Source organism: Pseudorasbora parva, chromosome 17, assembly GCF_024679245.1.
Source record: "Pseudorasbora parva isolate DD20220531a chromosome 17, ASM2467924v1, whole genome shotgun sequence".
NCBI lineage: Eukaryota > Metazoa > Chordata > Actinopteri > Cypriniformes > Gobionidae > Pseudorasbora > Pseudorasbora parva.
The window spans coordinates 8,439,405-8,461,330 of record NC_090188.1 but is presented as its reverse complement, the minus strand read 5'-3'; the positions used below and the strand labels follow the sequence as shown (position 1 = coordinate 8,461,330).

The 21,926-nt window shown below is 38.2% G+C and overlaps 1 protein-coding gene across 3 annotated transcripts in view; it reads left to right on the top strand.

Annotated features, from left to right (window-relative positions):
- The window catches only part of cdh23 (cadherin-related 23), a 351,845-nt gene that overhangs the window by 22,430 nt on the left and 307,489 nt on the right, over nt 1-21,926 (top strand). For all 3 annotated transcript variants that reach the window (XM_067422478.1, XM_067422477.1, XM_067422476.1), the window contains exon 2: nt 19,261-19,352. In XM_067422478.1, the coding sequence (XP_067278579.1) occupies nt 19,268-19,352 (85 nt within the window). In that variant the 5' untranslated portion in view covers nt 19,261-19,267. The remainder of the gene's footprint in view (nt 1-19,260; nt 19,353-21,926) is intronic.

Below are 21,926 nucleotides of genomic sequence, written 5' to 3'. Positions count from 1 at the left end.
CCCTTTCCACAGCACAACAGCTGCCCTCTCTTTCTTTCTCCATCTTCTTCTCTTTCTCTATCGCTCTGAGAATTCTGACAGTTTATTTTGCAATGCAATAGAGGAAAACTATACCAAACTCTGTGGAGAGAGGGATGAGGCAGAAAGGAAAAGATAGAGGCAGAGGGAGCAGGAGAGAATATCAGTCCTTCTCCAGCTCTCCTCTCCTCTGACAGGTTATTGATTTAGGCATTTTGTCGGCGCAGTGAGCTTGTCTCGTCTGCCTCGAAGTTTTGCTTCACATAAAGTGAAAGTCAGCGCACAGCACTGATACATGTTGAACATATTAGTCTGCATAAACCATTTAATACTCAAAACGCAATGTTCTCTGACACCACAAATTGTGAGCATGTTTGATCTGCTGCAATTCAGACTTGTATCTTCCAGAAGTATTTCACAACTCTCGATCTAAATCATGCTTGCTGATGTAGGCAATATGAATGATTCACCTTGGCCATGATGCAGTTCAGTGGGAAAATATACACTACATTACCATGAACTTAAATACATCCAATTGTTAATTGGTAGGGTTTATTATGGAGTTAGCCCACCCTTCGTATCTACAACAGCTTCAACTCTTCTGGGAAGGCTTTCCACAAGGTTTAGGAGTGTGTTTCTGGGTATTTTTGACCATTCTTCTAGAAGGTCAGGTCTGTGAGGTCACGGATGTTGGACGAGAAGGCCTGGTTCGCATTGTCTGCTCTAATTCATCCCAAAGGTGTTTCAATCGGGTCACTCCAGAGAACACGTCTCCACTGCTCTAGAGTGCAGTGGCGGCGTGCTTTACACCACTGCTTCCGACAATTTGCATTGCACTTGGTGATGTAAGGCTTGGATGAGCTGCTCGGTCATGGAAACCCATTCCATTAAGTTCTGCGCACTGTTCTTGAGCTAATCTGACGGCCACACGAAGTTTGGAGGTTTGTAGCTATTGATTCTGCAGAAAGTTGGCGACTTCTGTGCACTGTGCCTCAGCATGCGCTGACCCCGCTCTGTGATTTTGCGTGGCCTTATATACTGTATATATAATATATACTCACCTAAAGGATTATTAGGAACACCTGTTCAATTTCTCATTAATGCAATTATCTAATCAACCAATCACATGGCAGTTGCTTCAATGCATTTAGGGGCGTGGTCCTGGTCAAGACTATCTCCTGAACTCTAAACTGAATGTCAGAATGGGAAAGAAAGGTGATTTAAGCAATTTTGAGCGTGGCATGGTAGTTGGTGCCAGACGGGCCAGTCTGAGTATTTCACAATCTGCTCAGTTACTGAGATTTTCACGCAAAACCATTTCTAGGGTTTTTCAAAGAATGGTTTGAAAAGGGAAAAACATCCAGTATGCGGCAGTCCTGTGGCCTGGTCTGATGAGTCTCAATTTCTGTTGAGACATTCAGATGGTAGGGGTGTAAGAAAATATCGATACACGTGAATATCGCGATATTATGTTTGCCGATACTGTATCGATTCTCAAAAACGCTGTATCGATATTTATATATTTATTTATTTACATCCAAGATTCGTGGCTTTGTGTTCGGTTTAAACCACAGACTGTATAACACCCAACCACTAGATGGCAGTGTTATCTCAGAACGTATAACGGACGCGGACCCGGAGAAGCGCAAGGTAAAAGTGCGTGCATCGCTAGTGTAGATTAGCAAACCCAGCTCTCAAGACGATAGAATTATTCCGCTCTTGCAGTATACAGAGCTGAAGTGTGGACTCATGTTGGCTTCAGCTAAAAAGAAGCCACTAAGGAAATCAACAAGAATCATTTTGTTTGCAAAATAGGCCAAGTTATAATCTAATACTCGGGAAGCACATTGAAACAGAGAGCTCGCTTAACATCCTGACGTCACCCGCGCTGCTGAGAAGTGTTTCGATAGAATGTACTGCACGTTTTCCTCTCAGTAACAAAATAAACACATACCAAAATTGACAGCGGTGGCAGGAGAACGAAAGATAATAGCGATGTGGATATGGATGCACCAGCTCTGCAGCTCAGTAACGTTACTTGAAATAGCACTTTATACAATAGACTGCTTTATAGAAAACAGCTTTAGGGTCCGATCACACAGAACGCGTTTTTCAGGTTCGAAAACACGAGGCGCACTGCACTCCCTTTTTTGGTCGGCGTTTTCTCATTCAAAAATGAGCAGTGCGCTTTAATGTTTCTAGGCAACCCCCGAATCACCTGTACTGTCAGTCAAATCAATGTAACGGTCAACGAAACGGAAGGCCTTCATTCATTCGATTGGACAACAGAACATAAGCGCGATGATGTTGCGCGCTTTTCCGCTCAGAGTTGACTTTTTTTCAACTTCATGCGCTCGGAGCGCTCCTTCAAAAATGCGAGGCGCAGCAAGCGGTTTAAATGCGAGGCGCCCAGGGCGCATAAGCAGCGCGCATAACGCTCTCTGCCAAACAAAATCCATTCAAAAAAGGCGCCTCTCGCTGCAAAAACGCTTTCTGTGTGATCGGAGCTACTGTGTTAAATATAAAACAAACAGTCATTCAGTCATGAAATGGACTGCACTTTCTGTTGTTAAATAGCCACTGCTATACTGTGAACCTTTAAAACATTTACACAAAGAATCCTACAGTAACTTTACATTTCCCTTAACTTAGATTGCACATTGCATATGATTAGTGATATAAATTATACTGTATTAATTAAATAAAATACTTTGTCTCGTGTTTTAGGCTTATAGTTGTGTTCTTTATTCTTTTAAATTATAAAAAACAAAAACACACAAAAAAGAAATATCGGAATATATTGCAATATAACGTATCGTAACCCCTGTATCGTGATACGTATTGTATCGCCAGAGTCTTGGCAATACACAGCCCTATCAGATGGTAGAGTCAGAATTTGGCGTAAACAGAATGAGAGCATGGATCCATCATGCCTTGTTACCATTGTGCAGGCTGGTGCTGCTGGTGGTGGTGTAATGGTGTGGGGGATGTTTTCTTGGCACACTTTAGGCCCCTTAATGCCAATTGGGCATCGTTTAAATGCCACTGCTTACCTGAACATTGTTTCTGACCATGTCCATCCCTTTATGACCACCATGTACCCATCCTCTGATGGCTATTTCCAGCAGGATAATGCACCATGTGTCACAAAGCTTGAATCATTTCAAATTGGCTTGAACCTGACAATGAGTTGACTGAACTACAATGGCCCCCACAGTCACCAGATCTCAACCCAATATAGCATCTCTGGGATGTGGTGGAACCACATGTGCATCCAACAAATCTCCATCAACTGCAAGATGCTATCTTATCAATATGGGCCAACGTTTCTAAAGAATGCTTTCAGCACCTTGTTGAATCAATGCCACGTAGAATTAAGGCAGTTCTGAAGGCGAAAAGGGGTCAACCACAGTATTAGTAAGATTGTCTCTTACCAAGGCTGCATTTATTTGATAAAAAATAGTTAAAAACAGCAACATTTTGAAATAATTAGGCACTTTATTCTGAAGAGAAAAATATCGGTTGTTTATATTGATAATTTAATCAAAATCTGCTCTGTTTTGGCTATCACCAATAAGAAGTCTTAATTTTCTTTTCACCCATTACATAAAAAAAAAAAAAAAAAAATCCCTTTTCTTGTTCAATATCATGTTTTATTTGTAAATATGCCATAGTAAAATTGATTGTGAAAGTCGTTGAAATGGCATACTTTTGACATAAAATGACATACAAATTGAATGTTAATAAGGCATATTCAAAACTACTAATTTGATGCACTTTATTTTAATGCTTTTAAAGTTTAAAGTGGCTGTACATTTCCTGTCAGATTTTCTTGGTATTTTTCAAGGATGGATCACTGTGAAGTGATGCCACTCACATCGCATATCAGTGGTGGATTTCAGCTTTGTTTCAGCCTGAGATGTACACGCTAACCTGTAGACCGCTCCACTCTCTCTCACTCTACAGGAGACTAATTCATTTAGTTCTGCAGTTAGAGAAAGAGAAATAAAAAAAAGTTGTAAGAACAAAAAGAGTGCCGAGATGGCAAAGGAGAGACCTCACACGCTTGTGGCTGGAGGAGAAGACGTGCTTGAGCGATAGTGACAGGATGAACTGCAGCACAGCGCCTCGCTGGGGCCCCATCCTGTCGCAGTAATTACCGTCTCTACAGGTCGCCAAACACACACACATACACAAACACAATATTCACACTCAAATGTGAAAAGCACAACAAGTAGACGCTTACACAAATTTAGCTATGCAATGTCAGTGTTTCAGACTTTGTTTGTTTGGGTGAAGGTGAGGAAGGTGTTTGTGTGTGTGTCTGTCTTGTAGTGCCTCTTGCTGCTTTTATTGCAATTTGAGAGTCTGCCTGTTTAGTACACACACAAACACAATCGAAAAAATGCAGCACACATTCATTCACACACTTGCTGGCTGCGTTTACATATAATGGGATTAAGTTGAAGCTCATATACACTGAATACTGTGATTATGTTCATGTGGTTAGGCTCATAATTATACCATAATCACAGTCTAATATGTGTAGTTTAATCGTACATACAGGATACGGTTTAATCGTGGTTCTTCCACTCTAACTCAGGTGTGCATGTGCTGCTGATAGAGGAGGTTTAGTGCTCATGATCGGGTTTGAAAGCATGGTTGAATCTGAAATCGGTTTTAATTCAGTTCACTTGAAGGAGTGAATTAAAACGAGTGAATGAATTCGGACAGCCGTTGAGTGTACATCGGCTGTACACTTGTTATTGCAGTGCAATGTGGGATTGAGTGCGTTCGATAACGTCCACTATGGTTTCGGACAACACTACAAGTGGCTGTCCCTTCAAATAAATGTCCTATTTGAGGGTATAGGGGGTGATTTCAGATTTAGCCGGATTTCCAGATTTGTACCATGAAGCCGGTTTAGCTTGGTAGCCAGATATGTTTAAGCTTAAGCCTAGTTCAGACTGCATGATTTTCATACTGTGCTCTTTTCACAATGCATGGCTATCTGAGGTATCATTCAGTCACTGCTGTGTTCACACTGCTGTGATCGGGACAGAGGGTCTCACACTGCATGCCTGTACAGGAGGAACAATCGCCGACAACTCTCAACACGTGCGATGTGACAAGTAAAAAAACGCGAGATCACACATGCGTCAGACCGGAGTTCTCGCGCAAGACTTGTTAGGGGTTCGAGCCTGAAAGGCTGAAACCCTATTGTTAATTTTTCCATGATGCATCATTCTCCATCTATAACTGATCGGGCAGACCAAGCTGTAAGTCGTAGAGACTTGAAACTTTCAGGGCTGGTGGTACTCACACCGACACCGACTCACACCGAGGTAAGCTCCGATCGTCCTGACGGGGGCGCTACAACAAGCAAAAGTATGAAACGGCTCATAACTCCTTAACCGTTAGGTGTGGGCTCAAGTGTCTTATATCGTTGGAATCCTTGGCTCGGGACGGACAAAACGCATGCCTCGGATTAGCTCGCCCTTCAGGCACCAATTTCGAGAAATTAGTTTTTTTTTTTTTAAACCTACTTTTGTAAACTTCTCCCACATCTTTTCCCTGATTGGAACCAAACCACTGTAGAAATGTTCTTTGGAGCGAGACTATTAATAATTATGAAAAAAATTCAATTTTACAGTTCAGGGTCGCTAAGTGGAACCAAAATGTTCATAGTGTCGAGGGCCAATTTTACGAAAATGACTAACTTGTGAATGGAAAGAGATATTTTCGCAAAACTTGGGTCACATGTCTATGAGCTCAAACATCAGTCACTTGAAAAAAATTGATTGTCCACTTGGTGGCGCTGTAAGAGGAAAAAATGTCATAAAAAATGGCTATAACCACTCCCAACCATTAATCTGATAATAATTGACATGCAGTCCCTTTGTCCAGTGTGCCATATAGCCTTTGAGAACATTGGCGTATCTCAAAAAACATAGTTTGCATCATCAGCACAATGCCTTGAAGTAGCCTAAGAAGTTTAAAGCCAGTGTTTTCACAGAAGCCACCTCCTTATACTCCTGAATCCTTGCCAAGTCCAACAATCACATGCATGGCCGGTTTTGCCTTATGGTTTGCGTAACAGTGTAATTTAGCACTTACAAAACTTTAGCCAAAATGAGCCAAAACCACCACAGGAAATTTGATAACATAGGTCAATAGCTAAACAATAATGTCCAAATGTCAAAACTATGATGGGACGTGAAATCCAATCAATGTTGCCCATGGGTCATTTTTATACTCATAAATATACTGTAACTATATATAATGGGGTGGCCAGTCCTGCTCCTGGAGGGCCACAGTTCTGCAGAGTTTAGCTCCAACCCCATTTAAACACACCTCTACAAGGTCTTAACACACCTGTCTGGAAGTTTCTAGTATGTCTATTGAGGCAAGCTGTAGCTAAACTTCAGGACAGTGACACCCCTGGTCTAGAACTTCAAAAAAAAATCACCTACTCACCAACACTCAATTTGATCAAAAGTACAGTAAAAACATGTAAACAGTGTTGTGAAATGTTAATTAAAAATGTTCTATTGGAATATATTTTAGAATGATGTCAATGTTGAAAACAGTTTTGCTGCTTAATATGTTTGTGGAAACCAACATTTTTTTTTTTGTTCAGGATTCTCAGGGCCTGTTTACATCCGGTCACTTCGTGTTTTTACTGACCAGCTGTCTGATTTGTTAAAGAGCTAGTTAAAGGTGCCATGTGTAAAAATTGAGGTAAAAATATCCCAAAAATGACCTACACGCATCAAAAGAATGAGAAGAAATAAGGGCGATGATGTCATTAAAAAAATGACATCATTTTATAAGTTATAGTGCTGCAGAGATATCAACCTTAATTAGCAGTAGCATTACTAGCCCCGGCCCGTCAGGTATCGTAATACCAGTCTCGGCCATGGGAGGCGGTATGCGGGCAACATAACCACCAGCCAACTAGAGGGCTGCATTGGGATTGGGTCCCGTGGGACCCAACGCAAATCTCGCGGGAGCGGGCGGTTTGAATTTTGCTGCGGGCGGGAATGGGCGGCTAAAAAAATCACAGCGGGATAGGGAGGTTGCCTAGCGCCATGATGGAGAAGATGTCAATAGATGATGTAGAAAGAACCTCAAACGAGGTATTTACAGCGCAAAAGCTAAGCAAGGAAAGTCTGACATTTGGAGAAGTTTCTCAATTGTTTGTAATAAAGATGGAAAGGAGCTGGACTTTGTTCATTGTGACAAATGTGCAAAAATACTCTTCTACAATGGGCACAAATCCGGCACGTCTGGGTTGAGGCGACACACCTGCTCTGTTCTCCCCGATCAAAGTTTTCATGTAGCCTAGTTTATCATATTATGTATATTTTTTTGCAAAGCAGTCTATTTTTATGTGCAAAGTTTTTGATAAAAATGAAATTATATTTAAATGTATTGTGTGTTTTGTAATATCAATACAAATACGTTTTTTTTTTTTTTTTTTCTGCGGGACGGGAGAAGACACAAAATAATGCATCTCTATTATTGTGCGGGAATAAATTCTCAGAGTTTTGCGGGAGCGGGCGGGAGTGGACATACATATTGCGGGAGCGGGCGGGAGTGTAACACATACGTTTCGGGAGCGGGCGGTAATGGTCAGAAATTCGGTGGGCGCGGGCGGTAGCGGGATGAAGAAAACAGTCCCGTGCAGGGCTCTACAACCTGGCGTACTTGAACCTGATGTCAGTCGTGTGAAAAGTACAGCCCACTAATTCATTTCAGTTCAGGGAAGAGATATTATGTCCCGTCCCGTCATAATAAAAGTCCCGGTACTCGTGAGCTGTTTAGAATAGACGCCCTCCAGTGGACGGAAAGTTGCATAGTGCACCTTTAAATGCAATTGGAGTTATATTAAAAATGTCCTGTCCCTTCAAGCTTTATAATGGCAGTGTATGGCAGCCAAATTACACTTTCTTTGTTTTCTTAATTTTTTTAGTGCATGCCCTTTGAATAATCGTAAAAAAACAGCATTCATGTGAAAGACATTTTTAATAAATGTATTTACTGTCACTTGATCAATTATACATATCTTTCAAATAATAATCTTACTAACCTCAAACTTTTGAATGGTAGTGTAGAGAAAAAAAAAAGTACATTTTGTAGTGTTTAAAATAAACTGTAACAAAAAATGTGGCTTTGTAACAATTTTCACTTAGAAATTGCTAGAAATTTCACTAAATATTACAGAGAAACAACAAGTAACACATTGAATTAAATATGAAATTATGAAGTAGAAAGACCAAAATTATTTTTTCCCCTGTAAAGCGTAAGCTAATCTGTACAGTGTAAACACACACTGTGTGTCAAATAAAGCTTTAGCATTAGAGTAAAGTGTGGCAAAGTGTCACGTGATGTGTACTCTAGCACATGATGATGTGATCAGAAAGAAGTGTGTGTATACAAGACCATATTATAGTACGGTTATAATTGCAGTACACCACATCATTTTACAGCAGTTGTTAATTGAGAGCACAATCACATTAACATAATCACAGTATTTTGCATGACCTCCAACAGCATCACTGATCTGGCTTAATGGCATTACAGAAGTGCATGTTAGCGTAACCAATATTTTAAGCAGTGGATGCATTATTGTTTATAAAACCTAGGTTAGTCAATATTAACTTCTTGTTTGTAGAACTGTTTTATAAAAGCAACATCACAATTGCAGTCGGCGGTACTGAATGAAAGGCTGTGATTACCTAAAGCACTCCCTGCGACCGCCGCTACTTAATTCAACCCTCTGCTACTGATCATTAGAAGTGAATGAGAAGAAATATCCCATTATATAGTGGAAAAGGGACACACAAAATAATTAGCCTGTGCGGACAGCAGGATAATAAGAGCATGAGAGGTTGGTTATTTATGTGGAACCAGTGACTCTGAAAAGCTTACAGTGATCTTCGTGATGGGCAGAGGAGAACAAATTGTCGTGTTGTACTCTCTGAGGTAAAGTCCTGTCACATATAGTCTCACTGGAATCCATTGTAAGGAAAGGATACGCTGGGTAAACTTTATTTTGCTGGGTAAACTTTATTTCGCTCACTCTACCGGCTTTGAAAGAACTTGACATAACTTCCTATACATTTACCGCAAACATCCGTCAACCGATATCACCAATAGTTATAACCCATCGCATTTGATAGTGTTGTTTGCGCTGTTAATTGATGTAGTAGTCGTATTACAGTCAGCAGATGGCTTTGTTGGGTTATCAAGGTTTTTATCGTACCTTTAATTGTGAATAATGACTGAATAAACTCCTATTATGTGCCAATAATCCAAATGGTGTTGTGGAAAGTCAAATATCCTGCAAAGATACAGGTCATAATAATTCATGCAGTCACTTTTTGATTGTTATGGGTGTTGCGCAGCACGACAGGAATTTCAAATGAATGTCATTCTTAAGTCAACATACTTTGTGTTAGAAAAATGCTAAAGAACATTATTAAACTTGTTGTGGTTGCTTTGGAAATCTGGCATTTCATAAGCAGAAATGTAAGGCTTGTGTTTTTGTTAATGCACACGCATGAATGTTTTAGTAAAACCTGTTTATTATTCAAGCTAAAACATCCTTTTAGAGTTTTTTTGGGGAATAAAAAACACAGCAATTGACAGGAATGAATAGCATTTTTTAAATATATAAAAATAGAAAATGGTTATTGTGATTAGTAATATTTTTTTCCATAATAATAGTATGTTTTGTACAAGTAAATACAGCCCTGCTGAGCATAAGAGTGTCTTCTTTCAAAAACATAAAAAAGTCTTACCAACCTCAAGCTTTTGAATGGTAATATATATTATGTTGAAGTCTTTTAAAGCCTCGTAAAGTATCTACATTTCCATTGTAAATAATTTACCACAATTCTGATATACACAGGCAAATTTACTTAACAATTGCACCATACATCAATGCAAAAACCTGCATTTTTCATCATAAACACTTTCAATCTCAATGATATTCATTGTACAATGTGCTATGTTCCTAATATAAGCACCTTTAACTTGGTTCTATTAACACCCATGAAAAGTAAGCTTTAAAAACGAGTGTTAGAGTGGATTTTCTAGTGATCATGGGCATGGCAGCTGTAATTGCAGCCAGATTGATTGTGTGTGTGGTGGGAGACAGGTAACAACAAAGTACTGACATTGTGGAAAAAAAGTCAATTGACCCGTGCAAATTGTGATGAGATTGCGCAAACAGCCCCAATGCTGTGGCCATGTTTGCCCCATTATCTGATTTGCATAATTCATTTTGAATTGGGAGCTGAAACAACTCAAAGCACATGCAAATAAACGACACTATCAGAGGATAAACAATTACTGTAATTCTTAGTGAACTTCCCCTTCTAGTTTAACTCAAGTGACATGCAGTGCAACCCAGTCCTTTTGAGATCAGTGTCCGTCAAAATGTGGCAAACTCCCACAATTCCATCTGCACATTTGGGCTCATTTACTCTGGTTTACTGAAGTGTAAGTTGTGTTTCATGTCACATACCAGCATTAGGATGTGCACAGCATCACAACTAGTTGGAAGCATGACAGCAAGATTGCCAAATCTTATAGTTGTCTTTGCATATTAAGCTGAGATAGAAGAAAGTGTTTTAACATCAAAGAAATTAGACAAGCTGTGTTCCTTTAGTCCTTATAGGGGTGTGTGGCGAGTTAAGAAAGACGATGGGTGTTATATAAAACATATCGTCAGTGTCGGGTGCAAACCACCAAAAATGCTGCTTTTCAGAAAATTAATTTTAAATGTATTTTTTAAACAATTAATTGTGTTTATATATTGTCAGATACTTGCATGTGTCATAATATTATTGACATTTTAATAAAATCAAGCTCAAAGGGAGTTAGAAGGTTTCTGACCAGCGAATTCAGACAGTTTTAGACATACGTTTTGTCCGTCATTAGTACTGCTGCCAGGAAGTCCATCATATTACATTTTCATCAACTTATAAGATATACCCCCTGGTTTCACAGAAAAGGCTTAAGCCTAGTTTCGTACTATAAAGCATGCTTGAGCTGTTTTAACCAGGTGTGCACAGATTGGTCGGCTATTGATCGCTATCGGCTGATAATCGCTTTGGGAAGTTTGATAGGCAGTCTCTATAAAGGCCTCGTAAACTTTATCCCGTAAACCTCATGTTGATGATGCATAAATACTCTCTCTGTCCGATGTGGGTAAAATTATTAGGTGTTTATTTTATTAGCTTATTAATAATTATTGCTAAGTGTGAGGAACAAATAATATTTCTTCATTGAATAACAACTTTTAATAATACCATATAGTGTGCCTTGTTGGCAAGTACTATTTGCTCTAGCTCTGCCTAACAATGCCTGGTTGGACCAAACAACATCTTAAAAAAACTGCTTGTGATATTAGTTTTCATTGGTGCAATCGGTAAAGCGTATGGCTAATCGATCATTATTTTTACACTATCAACACGGTTTAAATCCGCCTTATACAGAGCTTGCTCTTCTCCCTTTTCTCATCACAAATCACATCAGAAAGGGATTTGCTTTCAATACAAAATGTATAATACGTTCTAAATGTGGAAATAAAATATCAAACAAAGTGTTTAATAATAATAAAAGCATTTATGGGTCAGTGTAGGACATACTTAGTGACATAAACAACTTTGGTAAAATATCTTTTCGAGTCTTCTTAGCAGGCTAAGAGTGAGCGTTATCGGGAAACCGGGCCCTGGTTCTTTGAATAAACTGTTTTCATGAGCTGTATGCCAAAATCATCAGTATTAAAACAATAAAAGACCTAAAATATTTCGGTTGGTGTGCAATGAATCTAAAATATATGAAAAGTTTAATTTTTGAAAATAATGAACTTTTATCACATATGCTATTTTTTGGAGAAGGACCTATAGACATGTCCGGTTAAATGTCAAAAGGGCGAATAAAGACATTGACATGGACTAAATGTCTCCGTGGCCGACGTCGTCTTTATTTAATAGAAGGATACGTTGTATCACTGCCATAGTTGGTTGCTTACTGGACACCCCCATGCTTAACCATTTATAGATCTTAGCCATTTAGAGCCAAATTGTTTGCCAGATGTTAATTATCTAAAGTGATTGCCAATTTAAACGCTTTAATGACATTGCAAAATAGCCTAATTACCACCATATTTGTTCTGATACCAAATAAAGTCAACTTCATAAATAGGCCTGTATCCATTGCAAACATATTTTATTATTTGTCTTAAAATGTCCATAACATAAAATCATTTTTTTTTGTACTGTACTGCGCTGATTTCTAAAGACTGCTGCACAGTGGTGGCGACTAGGGTCTTAAACAACACTAAGAGCGCTACGAATGGTCCAGACCAACCTTACGAAAGTGTGACTTACATAAGATATACTTAGCGTACGAACATTTTGAGAAATTGTGCCATAGGGTAAAGAGAGAGGTTAAGGAATAGGTTAAGAACTACTTAGCGATAAGAACGTTTTGGGGAACCGGGCCCAGTTCTTTATAACCCTTGCATTGCAAACAAACAGTGACCAATCACATCCGGCAGCACTTAATTCATGAAATAGGTGGGTGGAGTTTGAGGTTTGACTGATAGTTTGAGGGTCCAATGGAGATTGGAGGTTTATTTACAAGCTCTTTTTATAATTTTCATTGGTTAAATATTTGCAAACCCACAGACAGACAAAGGATCACCAATAGTAATGATTTATAAAAAATAAAATAGAATATAAATTATGAAAGTGACAATAAAAGTATCAAAATGGGAATATAAAGTGTCTCTCTTATCAGGAGCAGTTTAGTTTAGGATGCAATGATGGGGCGAGGCGGTTGCTCCGTCAAGAGTGTAATTCTGTGAACTGTGGACCCTAGGGCCCGGTGGGTTTCTCATTAGTAAAATTACAGTAAGTTTGAACCTAATGCAAACATTTTGCTGACTTGGATTAATACACGTCACCCCTGTAGGCAAGTAACCTTTTTATTGATTGGTAGTTCTTTTCAATTTTTCCTTGATACTTTAAAACAAGGCTCTCGAACTGTAATCAACCAATTTACTGCTTGAAAGCATCTTGAAAATGAATTACATTCCTTTTTTTCAATTTCCTTTGTCAGACATGAGTGGTTTTACAACAAAAAGTAGAGAACTATTTTTAGCCTTGAGGTTGTTTTTTTTTTGGTTAAATTTTATTAATCTTTTTGTCTCATTAGAACAGATTGTGGCCATGTTTTGACATAGGTCTGCATAGAATAAATAATTATTTTGTATTCATAAATGTTAGGGTTGTGAGGGTTTGTGTGTAAGAGGTCAGAGAGAGTTCTATTTTATGTACTTACATACTGTGGTGTAACTAGCGCACACATATTCATATACGTTATTAATGTAGGTGAGTGAAGTCAGGGAGCCAGTCAGATTTAGCTCTAGGTCAGTATAACCCGTTTTCTTTCTTGCTTCATGTTTGAAGGAGCATACTAACATACTACTCTTACTATTTCTGCACTGTATGGCAGGAGCATTGCTGAATCTTTTCTGTTGGTACACAATCACAAAGGTTATAAAAATAGGCATGCTAAAATACAACATAAAAATGAGTTGACAATGTGAATCTTTTACAGCCCTAAACAATAATACTTCTCAATATTCATAACATGTAATCACAATCAAGTCAGTACTAGCTGCTTTCTTAGAGATACTCGCATTTGTCATCTCGTATTGAAAAAAGCCTCAAAGTTGTAATATAAAAGATCTTTTTTATTTAAATGTTTTTTCTTTATTTAAAAATTGAAATGGTTGTAATTATCTACTCTTGTAGGAAAATAACAGTTATTAAAGTCTGTAATTTGCCTCCCATTTGTAATGTGAGAAATGCACTGGAATTAATACATTTGTTTAAGATATGTTTTAGCTCATTCTTTGATTGAATTACCAAAAGTCTATCAACTGTACGAAATTAAATTACAATGCAAAGTATTTACAGGATGCATCATGTTAAGAAATTATTGGAAAAAATAGTTTAGTATATTTATACATTTCAGTGTTTAAAAAAACTTTTTAGCAGTGCTCCCATATCCTAGCATGTTTTATTGAATATTACAGTATGTTTGAGATGCATCATTAAACATTCAATACTTACTTTACATTGTTTTGAAACTATATGCTATTCACAAAAAGCATAAGCATCATATATTGTGTGGATTTCCCTGCCGCAGAAGCAGTTGTATCGGGCTCATGTGACAGCACTTTTCCAGTGGCAGAATGTTCTGCTACACAGTGGACAGGGAAGGTTTCTGCTGCTGTATATGACGCCAGGGAACTCTTTTATTATATCACCCAGGAAACTGCAAGATGCCAAATGAAAACAAATGCGACTATTTCTCGTTCCCTCGCTCTCTCTTTCTCTTCCTCTTTTTTGTCTCTTCTGTTTCTCCCGAAATGCAATTCACTGCCAATGTTGTTGCTCAAATTCCACACCAGGGATTGCCATGCTAACCAAAACATTATAATATGCAGCTTGCTCATTTCATTTTGTTGCAATGTTCATGTATTTTTGTTGAGTATGTGCCCTGCTACCGAGTCTACAGGGACAAACAGAAGACGTGTGCTTTTCCAGTTTGACTGTAATGTACTTAGCTGAGAACTAACGCTTTATTTATTTTAGGCTATTATTTTACAAACTTATATCTTGGATGGATGGATGGATGGATAGATGGATAGATGGATGGATAGATGGATAGATGGATAGATAGATAGATAGATAGATAGATAGATAGATAGATAGATAGATAGATAGATAGATAGATAGATAGATAGATAGATAGATAGATTGATAGGACAATGGGTTAGGAAGATCCTTTGAATAATGAATCCATCATGGACACTGAGAAGGTAGATCAAGTTCTGCTAACACACACACCTTAATACCTTCTCACTTAAGCATTTATCACACAACTATTGTGTAAACAATGCCATAAAGCTGTTTTTGAGTCCAAATTTGGTTCTGTTGTCTTGAATTGCAATTTTTAAAGATTATTTTTTATTAGATTTTTTTTACTTGACACACACACAAAAAAAGTGATGCTCATGTGGTGAGATACCTAGTCAATTATTTACTTGTGTAATACAATACTGTAACGTCTTTGTATTTGAGTGGATGTTTTTCTCACAAATTTTGATGTGGCAAAAATATTGAGGGGCAGTTGTGGCCTAATGGTTAGAGAGTCCGACTGGTAACCCGTGGGTTGCAGGTTTGATTAATAAAGGTGGGAAATGACTGAGATGCCTTTGAGCCAGGCACCAAACCCCCAAACGCTCCCCGGGTACCGCAGTGAATGGCTGTCCACTGTTCCGGGTGTGTGTGTGTCCCACGGTTTGTGTGTGTATTCACTACTCACTGCTCCTAATGTGTGTGCACTAACTTAGATGAGGAGGACAAATTCTGCATTTGGTTTACCGTACTTGGCATTCACGTCACTTTCAGCTACGCTTTAAATATTGACACCAGTTGGTGATTCAATAGTGATTACAACAAAAAATACAAATAACTCCACCAGGAGTTCCAGTGCTAGATGGGATTCTTGCTTGATCTTTTTCTCATTTTGGAATTAAATCCTAAGATGCTGGGCTAAACTTCCATTTGATTGGTTTCCTAGAATGTTGAGAGAATTAGATAGTATCTTATCTCCATCCCTGCGGACACCTTTAACGCTGCAGCATTGACAGTAAATACCAGCAAAACAAACAAGCTCAGCCAATCCCAACTCGGTAATTAGCCTAATTAAACTGAGGTTGTACGCGGCGTGATTATACATCGTTAATTTCGACCTTACAGTTGCTGTAATTAAGTCGCTCATCACATCAGCTCACTTGTAAATATCATTTTCACTCCTCTCACTCAGACGCTTATTTCATTTATTTATTTTTCCTCGCAGTGAGGAAGAGCGAGATGCTGGTGTGTGATGATTAGCAGCACATGATTAGCTCAAGTGTATGTGAGTACTTCACTCTGTGGGAATTCCTTGTTGAGTGAACCCTCCTCCTCACTTGAGCAAGTGTAAAACTATTCTTCATTTTAATGCATAAATTATATGCCTATTAATCATTAATACTGTCAATACAATACCCCACTCCTCAAGCAGTATTGTCTATTCAGTGACTTCACGTACATCCAAAAGTGCTTTTAGCTTGCAAAATATTTGGGAGAAAGACTGCGCAAAGGAAATGCATTGTATGTTTTGAATGTAGGGCTGCACAGTTTAAGTCTATCATGTCAAGATTGTTGACAGATTTCAAATGTACTATAAATACCTAAACATCACACACTTCTATACTGCTTGTTTATCAAAGCTAAAAGAATAAAAAAGAATAGGATCATTTTGAAACAGCAGCTTTCATGTTCAACAGGGTGTGAAAATCTACGAGCTAGTAAATTAAGCCTTTTGTCTTCAAATTAAGTTATTTTGCTCATGCTCTGCTGCCAGCAAAAGAGTTACTCTTAAGAGTGTTCACCAGGGTACGAAATTAACTTTTTGCCCACTAGCTATACTGAGGTTTTTTTTATATATTGAAAAATGTAGCATTTGCCAGCCATTTTATATATGCACTGCCCGGTCCAAAAAGTCACTGTTTGGATTTAAATAGGCAAATGCTTTAGAGTCAATGATTGCATCAGTATTACAGTGATTATTATGTTTCTAGCATGTTATATGTTTGGCAACAGTTCCTCTAAGCCTAACTGATGGAGTGTGTATTTTTTTCATTTTTAAAGGGCACCTATTATGCAAAATTCACTTGTACATTATTTTTTAACACAAATTTGTGTTGGCAGTGTGTACACAACCAGCCTATAGTAAAAAATCCACCCAGTGTATTAGAACAAGCTGTTTGCAGATTCCTTGTAAAGTGACGTCACATATTTTACAGGCCCCACCCACGAGTGTTGATGGACATTGCCGTATATTAGCACAGACCCCACCCTCAGAGAGCTGTTTAAACTAGTCCACCATGTTTATCTCCACGCCAGAGCATTAACAGCATAGCCTAGAAATCTAGACGCACCCTAGTGGCAGCAAATCTAATCTGCCCGCCAGTGTCACTCTCAATACCCTTCTGAGCTGTAAACGCCAAACTCTTGTCGGGCCAATCACATCGTCTATAGAGTCAATGGGTGGGGCCATAATGACGACGGCCGAGTTGCGTTTGCGTGCTTCTAGTAAACACAGAAACTGGCGAACGGCGGTCTTTCGAATCAGCTTTGACCGCGACTCTGGAAGACTTGGAGTTAAGCTTTGCTCTGAGAAAAGAACAAAGAACGGCACTGAAGTCATTCTTAAAAAGGGAAGACGTGTTCAGAGTTTTGCCAACCGGATACGGCGAATGTTTCTGAATCTATCAACGAGTTCGTTTCACCTTCGTTGCTCTGGTTGGTGTAGCGCTATCCTATCGCGTGCAGAGGGAGTTTGAAAGACAACCGTTTATCAATGGTGAGTTTCCAGACCAAACATCTTGATGTGGGTCTGGCTTGTCAGACTATTAACAGCAGCATTCAAGTAAGAAATGTGTTCTTAATAAAGCTACTAAAGTTATTCAGTCAAGAGCAGTGCATAATTTTCGGTTTGTCTTTTGTTGTTTGATTCATATTAACAGCATATAATACAAGATCGAATATACACACAGGATTTCGGTACTTGCTGCATATACGTGCACAGACATAACCGACTTTGTTTATGTGAACTGTGGGTGTTTCCGACATAACCTTGTGTGCATTTGACAGTTTAACTAGTCTAGTTTAATACTTTAATACTCATGGATGTACCGACATCCAGCTCTCTGTGCGCATGCGTCAGGTGTGTGTGTGTGCGTGCTCAAGTTGGGAGTTATATGGCTTTAAAACGCACGCAGATATTTCATAATGATGATGAACTGCAATATCACATTAGCTTGTCCGCAATTAAGATGATCCATTACCAAACAGATGTATCATGTTTCAGTTTTCATTTGCATGTTCACAAGCTTTGAAGGCTCCGCCCTCTGGGGTGGGAAGCAGCAACTTATTTGCATTTAAAGGAGACGCACACAAAACAGCTAATTTTTAGCAAACCAAAAAATTGGCATCCTCAAAAGGGTATATTAAATGATTGGTTAGGAATTTTGATCTGAAACTTCAGACACAACCTGGGGACACCTGAGACTTATTTTACATTTTGTTATGGGTATAATAGGTGCCCTTTAAACAAACATGAAAGAAGATACACGGCCATATCAAAAATGTATGCACCTGTTGATGGAAATAAATGTTGTTATTTCTGTCAAGAGGTGCATCAATTTTGGTCCAGATCTTGTATTGACAATGCAATAGTCCAGCACTGTGTAAAGTCTCCTCCAGCACATCCCAAAGACTTTCAATGAATTTAAGTTCTGGACTTCTTCTTAAGTGTCAATTCATGTTTGAAAATGATTGTTCATGCTCCCTCCCAACCATTCTTTCACAACTTGAGCCTGATGAATCTTGACATCCTGGATTATGGCCATGATGTGTCGGTTAATGGTAAAATAATACAGGTTTAACTCACGTTGCACGTTCATACAGACAGTATTCAAAATGCTAAGCTGCTTTTTGAACAGGAGATTTTGAGACTTCTATTGTAAATGCGGTTGTCAATCCCCAAAAACTGACAGTGTAAATGTAATCTTTGCTGATGCAAAATAAAACTCCTCTTATGTATTTGTTGTAGCTGCATGTATAAGATTTTGGAGTTCATAACATATTGAAAACCTGACCCAAAATAAATGTCTAACCCCTGAAAACTGATTACGTTGTGATTTTCCTTACTGAGATTCATGCAGCTTGTATCTGGAACCAGACAATGATGGTATTTGCAAATCACACGTTTACATCAGGAGCAATGAACTTGTAATGAGGTTCACCTGGAGACATCGCAACTCCCAACATGAACCGTACATTATTTATTTAGAGAGATGGATTTCACCTCACAGATGTCGATTACCAGCTGTGCTTTGTTTGTACGAATGTCATTGAATTTTAAATGTTTTAATCACAAAGACTTGACTGTGCAATATCTGGCTGCACACATACACAAAGGTGCAGTGTGTAATTTCTGAAACACTAGTTGCACAACAGTCACAGTGTTGTGGCTGTTTTTCATGATGCCACTTTGAGTGCATTGGTGATTGTGTTCTTATTGTATGCTTGTGTGTTGCAGGTTGGAGATGTCGTGGTGTGAAGATTCTGGAGGCATGATGACTTTGGTCAAGTTGCTCCTCTCCTTAATGCTGCTACACACATTTTCTGAAGGTAAACACACACACACACACACACACACACACACACACACACACACACACACACACACACACACACACACACACACACACACACACACACACACACACACACACACACACACACACACACACACACACACACACACTGGTATGACTGTTTTGCATGCTTTAGCCCCTTACTTTAACCATTGCAACTGAGTGCCTAGCCCTGATCTTTACCCTAAAACCAGGTCTTAACCCTCAAAACAGGCCTGTAAAGGGTTGTCAGAAAGTGAGGACTGGCCAAAATCTCAGCATTTTACTCAGCATTTTTTTCACTTAGCATTCTTTGTCCTCATTCCGATGGTCTAAAACTCAAACTGGTCCTCACAGAGCACACAAACACACAGTTTGTGAAATAAACAGTAATATTGTTTAACACAGTTTTACTGTATTTTTCATAACATTTCTGTTCAAGCATTCCATTGGAGCAGTTTTTCTGATGTCAGGGGAAATTGTGTTAATATTAACTCATACATGTCCTGCTAAATAGTTAATTTAGCATTAAAGCGTTAATTTATAATCACTTTTTTTACATTAGTAATTAAACCTAGTTAATGTGTTAAATTGACATTCCTTATTAAAAGTAAATGTAAAAAATATCAGAGGGAGCGTTAAATCAGTGAGATGTCTACAGGAAGAATAGGACCTGTAAACCTGATGCCACTGGGCTCATGAATATTAATTTAATATAAATATTATTAATATTCATGAGCCCAGTGGCATCACACCCCACCCATCTTAAGTCTCCCACTAACTTGTTGCTCACGGGTCAAATGCGTCTCTCAGACTTTCAGATTAAAACTCTGATTGTGCTGACACTCTTCTGTCACTTTCATCTGTTTCTCTCATTTTTCAGCATGCACTCATTACCTTCCTTTTGTCCCTCTATCAGCCCACATGTCCTGTTTTTGCTCAGACATCTCATTCTTCATCACTGTTCTCTCACACCTGTCTATCATTCCTCACTGTTTGTGTGTGTGTGTCAGACACCTGAGATCGGTGTCGGCCCGTTTAACAAGACTGTGTCGCTGCCACTTAACATCAGTCCAGAGGAGTTTATAATTTGCTGCCCTCTTCTTCCTCTTCCGTTTGTGTCCTTTGCTTTTGCTGAACCACTCTCAATCATGTACACACTCCATCTTTCTTCATTAATCTGCCTCACTTCTCCCTGTCTCTCATAGGTCCTGTGGGAGCTGTTCTCTCATGGTTATTAGCTCTCTGTGATTGGTTCAGGATTTTGAGGGTTAAATGAAATGGAGGCAAATTAGGGAGGGAGTTTGAGCCCTGAACCCCAGAACAACTCAGGACTGAATTTTAAACACTGCTTGCCCAAAAGAGAGAGAGAGTTTAAAGGAATAGTTCACAAAAAAGAAAATTCTTCCATTATCCAAACTTTTTCAGTGTGACCGTGACTGTCAAGCTTCCACAAGGACGAAAAACATCATAAAAGTATCATAAAAAGAAATTCATATAACTTGCGTGCTATATTCCAAGGCTTCTGAAGCCACATGATAGCTTTGTGATGAACATTTGTCTTAATTTGCTTTATTAGCCTCTTCCAACAGCCTCTCATGGCGCTTTGTAAGTATTTTACGTTTTGTTAATACATGATTTCCAGTGAAATAACAATCTACATTTAAACCACTTAATGGCTTCAGGAGACTTTGTGCTGTCAGTCGATTTAAAAAAACAACTAATCACACATTTTCTGTAATTAATTGCTCCTAACATTAGAAATGTTAATATATTTTTATATTGTAATATATAATTTAACAGTGAAACTGTAAATTAATGTAGAAACAATATAAAGATGTTTTTTTTATAAATATTTGTTTAAAGGGACAATATGTAAGATTTTTGGATTTAAATATCCAAAAACCACTAGAACAGTGTTATATATTTTATTGACTTGTCTTCTTACATTATCCCAAATGGTTCCAAGAATGTTTAAATCCAAAGAAATTAGCAATTTTAACCAGAACCCGGATGGTGATAAAACCAATCTTTTGTTATAAAGCTCAACATCGTTAGTATTAATGTTTAAATCTCATTTTCATGTTTTACCATGCCTAATATAGATCTAGCTTACTGCAGTGTGTAACAAAGTGTCTGATTGTCTCTGCCGACCGAACTCACAGAGAAATGTTATAACATAACTTTCAACACTCTCAAATATAATAAAACAGCGCTGCGTTGCCCCAAATACACATGACTGGAAAAAGCAGAAGCTTTCATCTGTGGCAATTTCTATTACTCTATGAAATTGGTGATTATAGCCATTTAACATTACGTTGTAATTGAAAGTTGTAATTTAAAGTTGTAATTTAAAAAAATTAATAGGCTTTAAAAATAAAATGTTTAATTTAGGTGACCTTAAAACAATCTTTAAATAAACCCTTCATAATAAATGTTGGCAATACTTTAGTTTATGGTCCAAAATTCACTAATAACTAGTTGCTTATTAATATGAATATTACTAGGATATTGGCTGTTTTTTAGTACTTATAAAGCACATATTAATGCCTTATTCTGCATGACCATG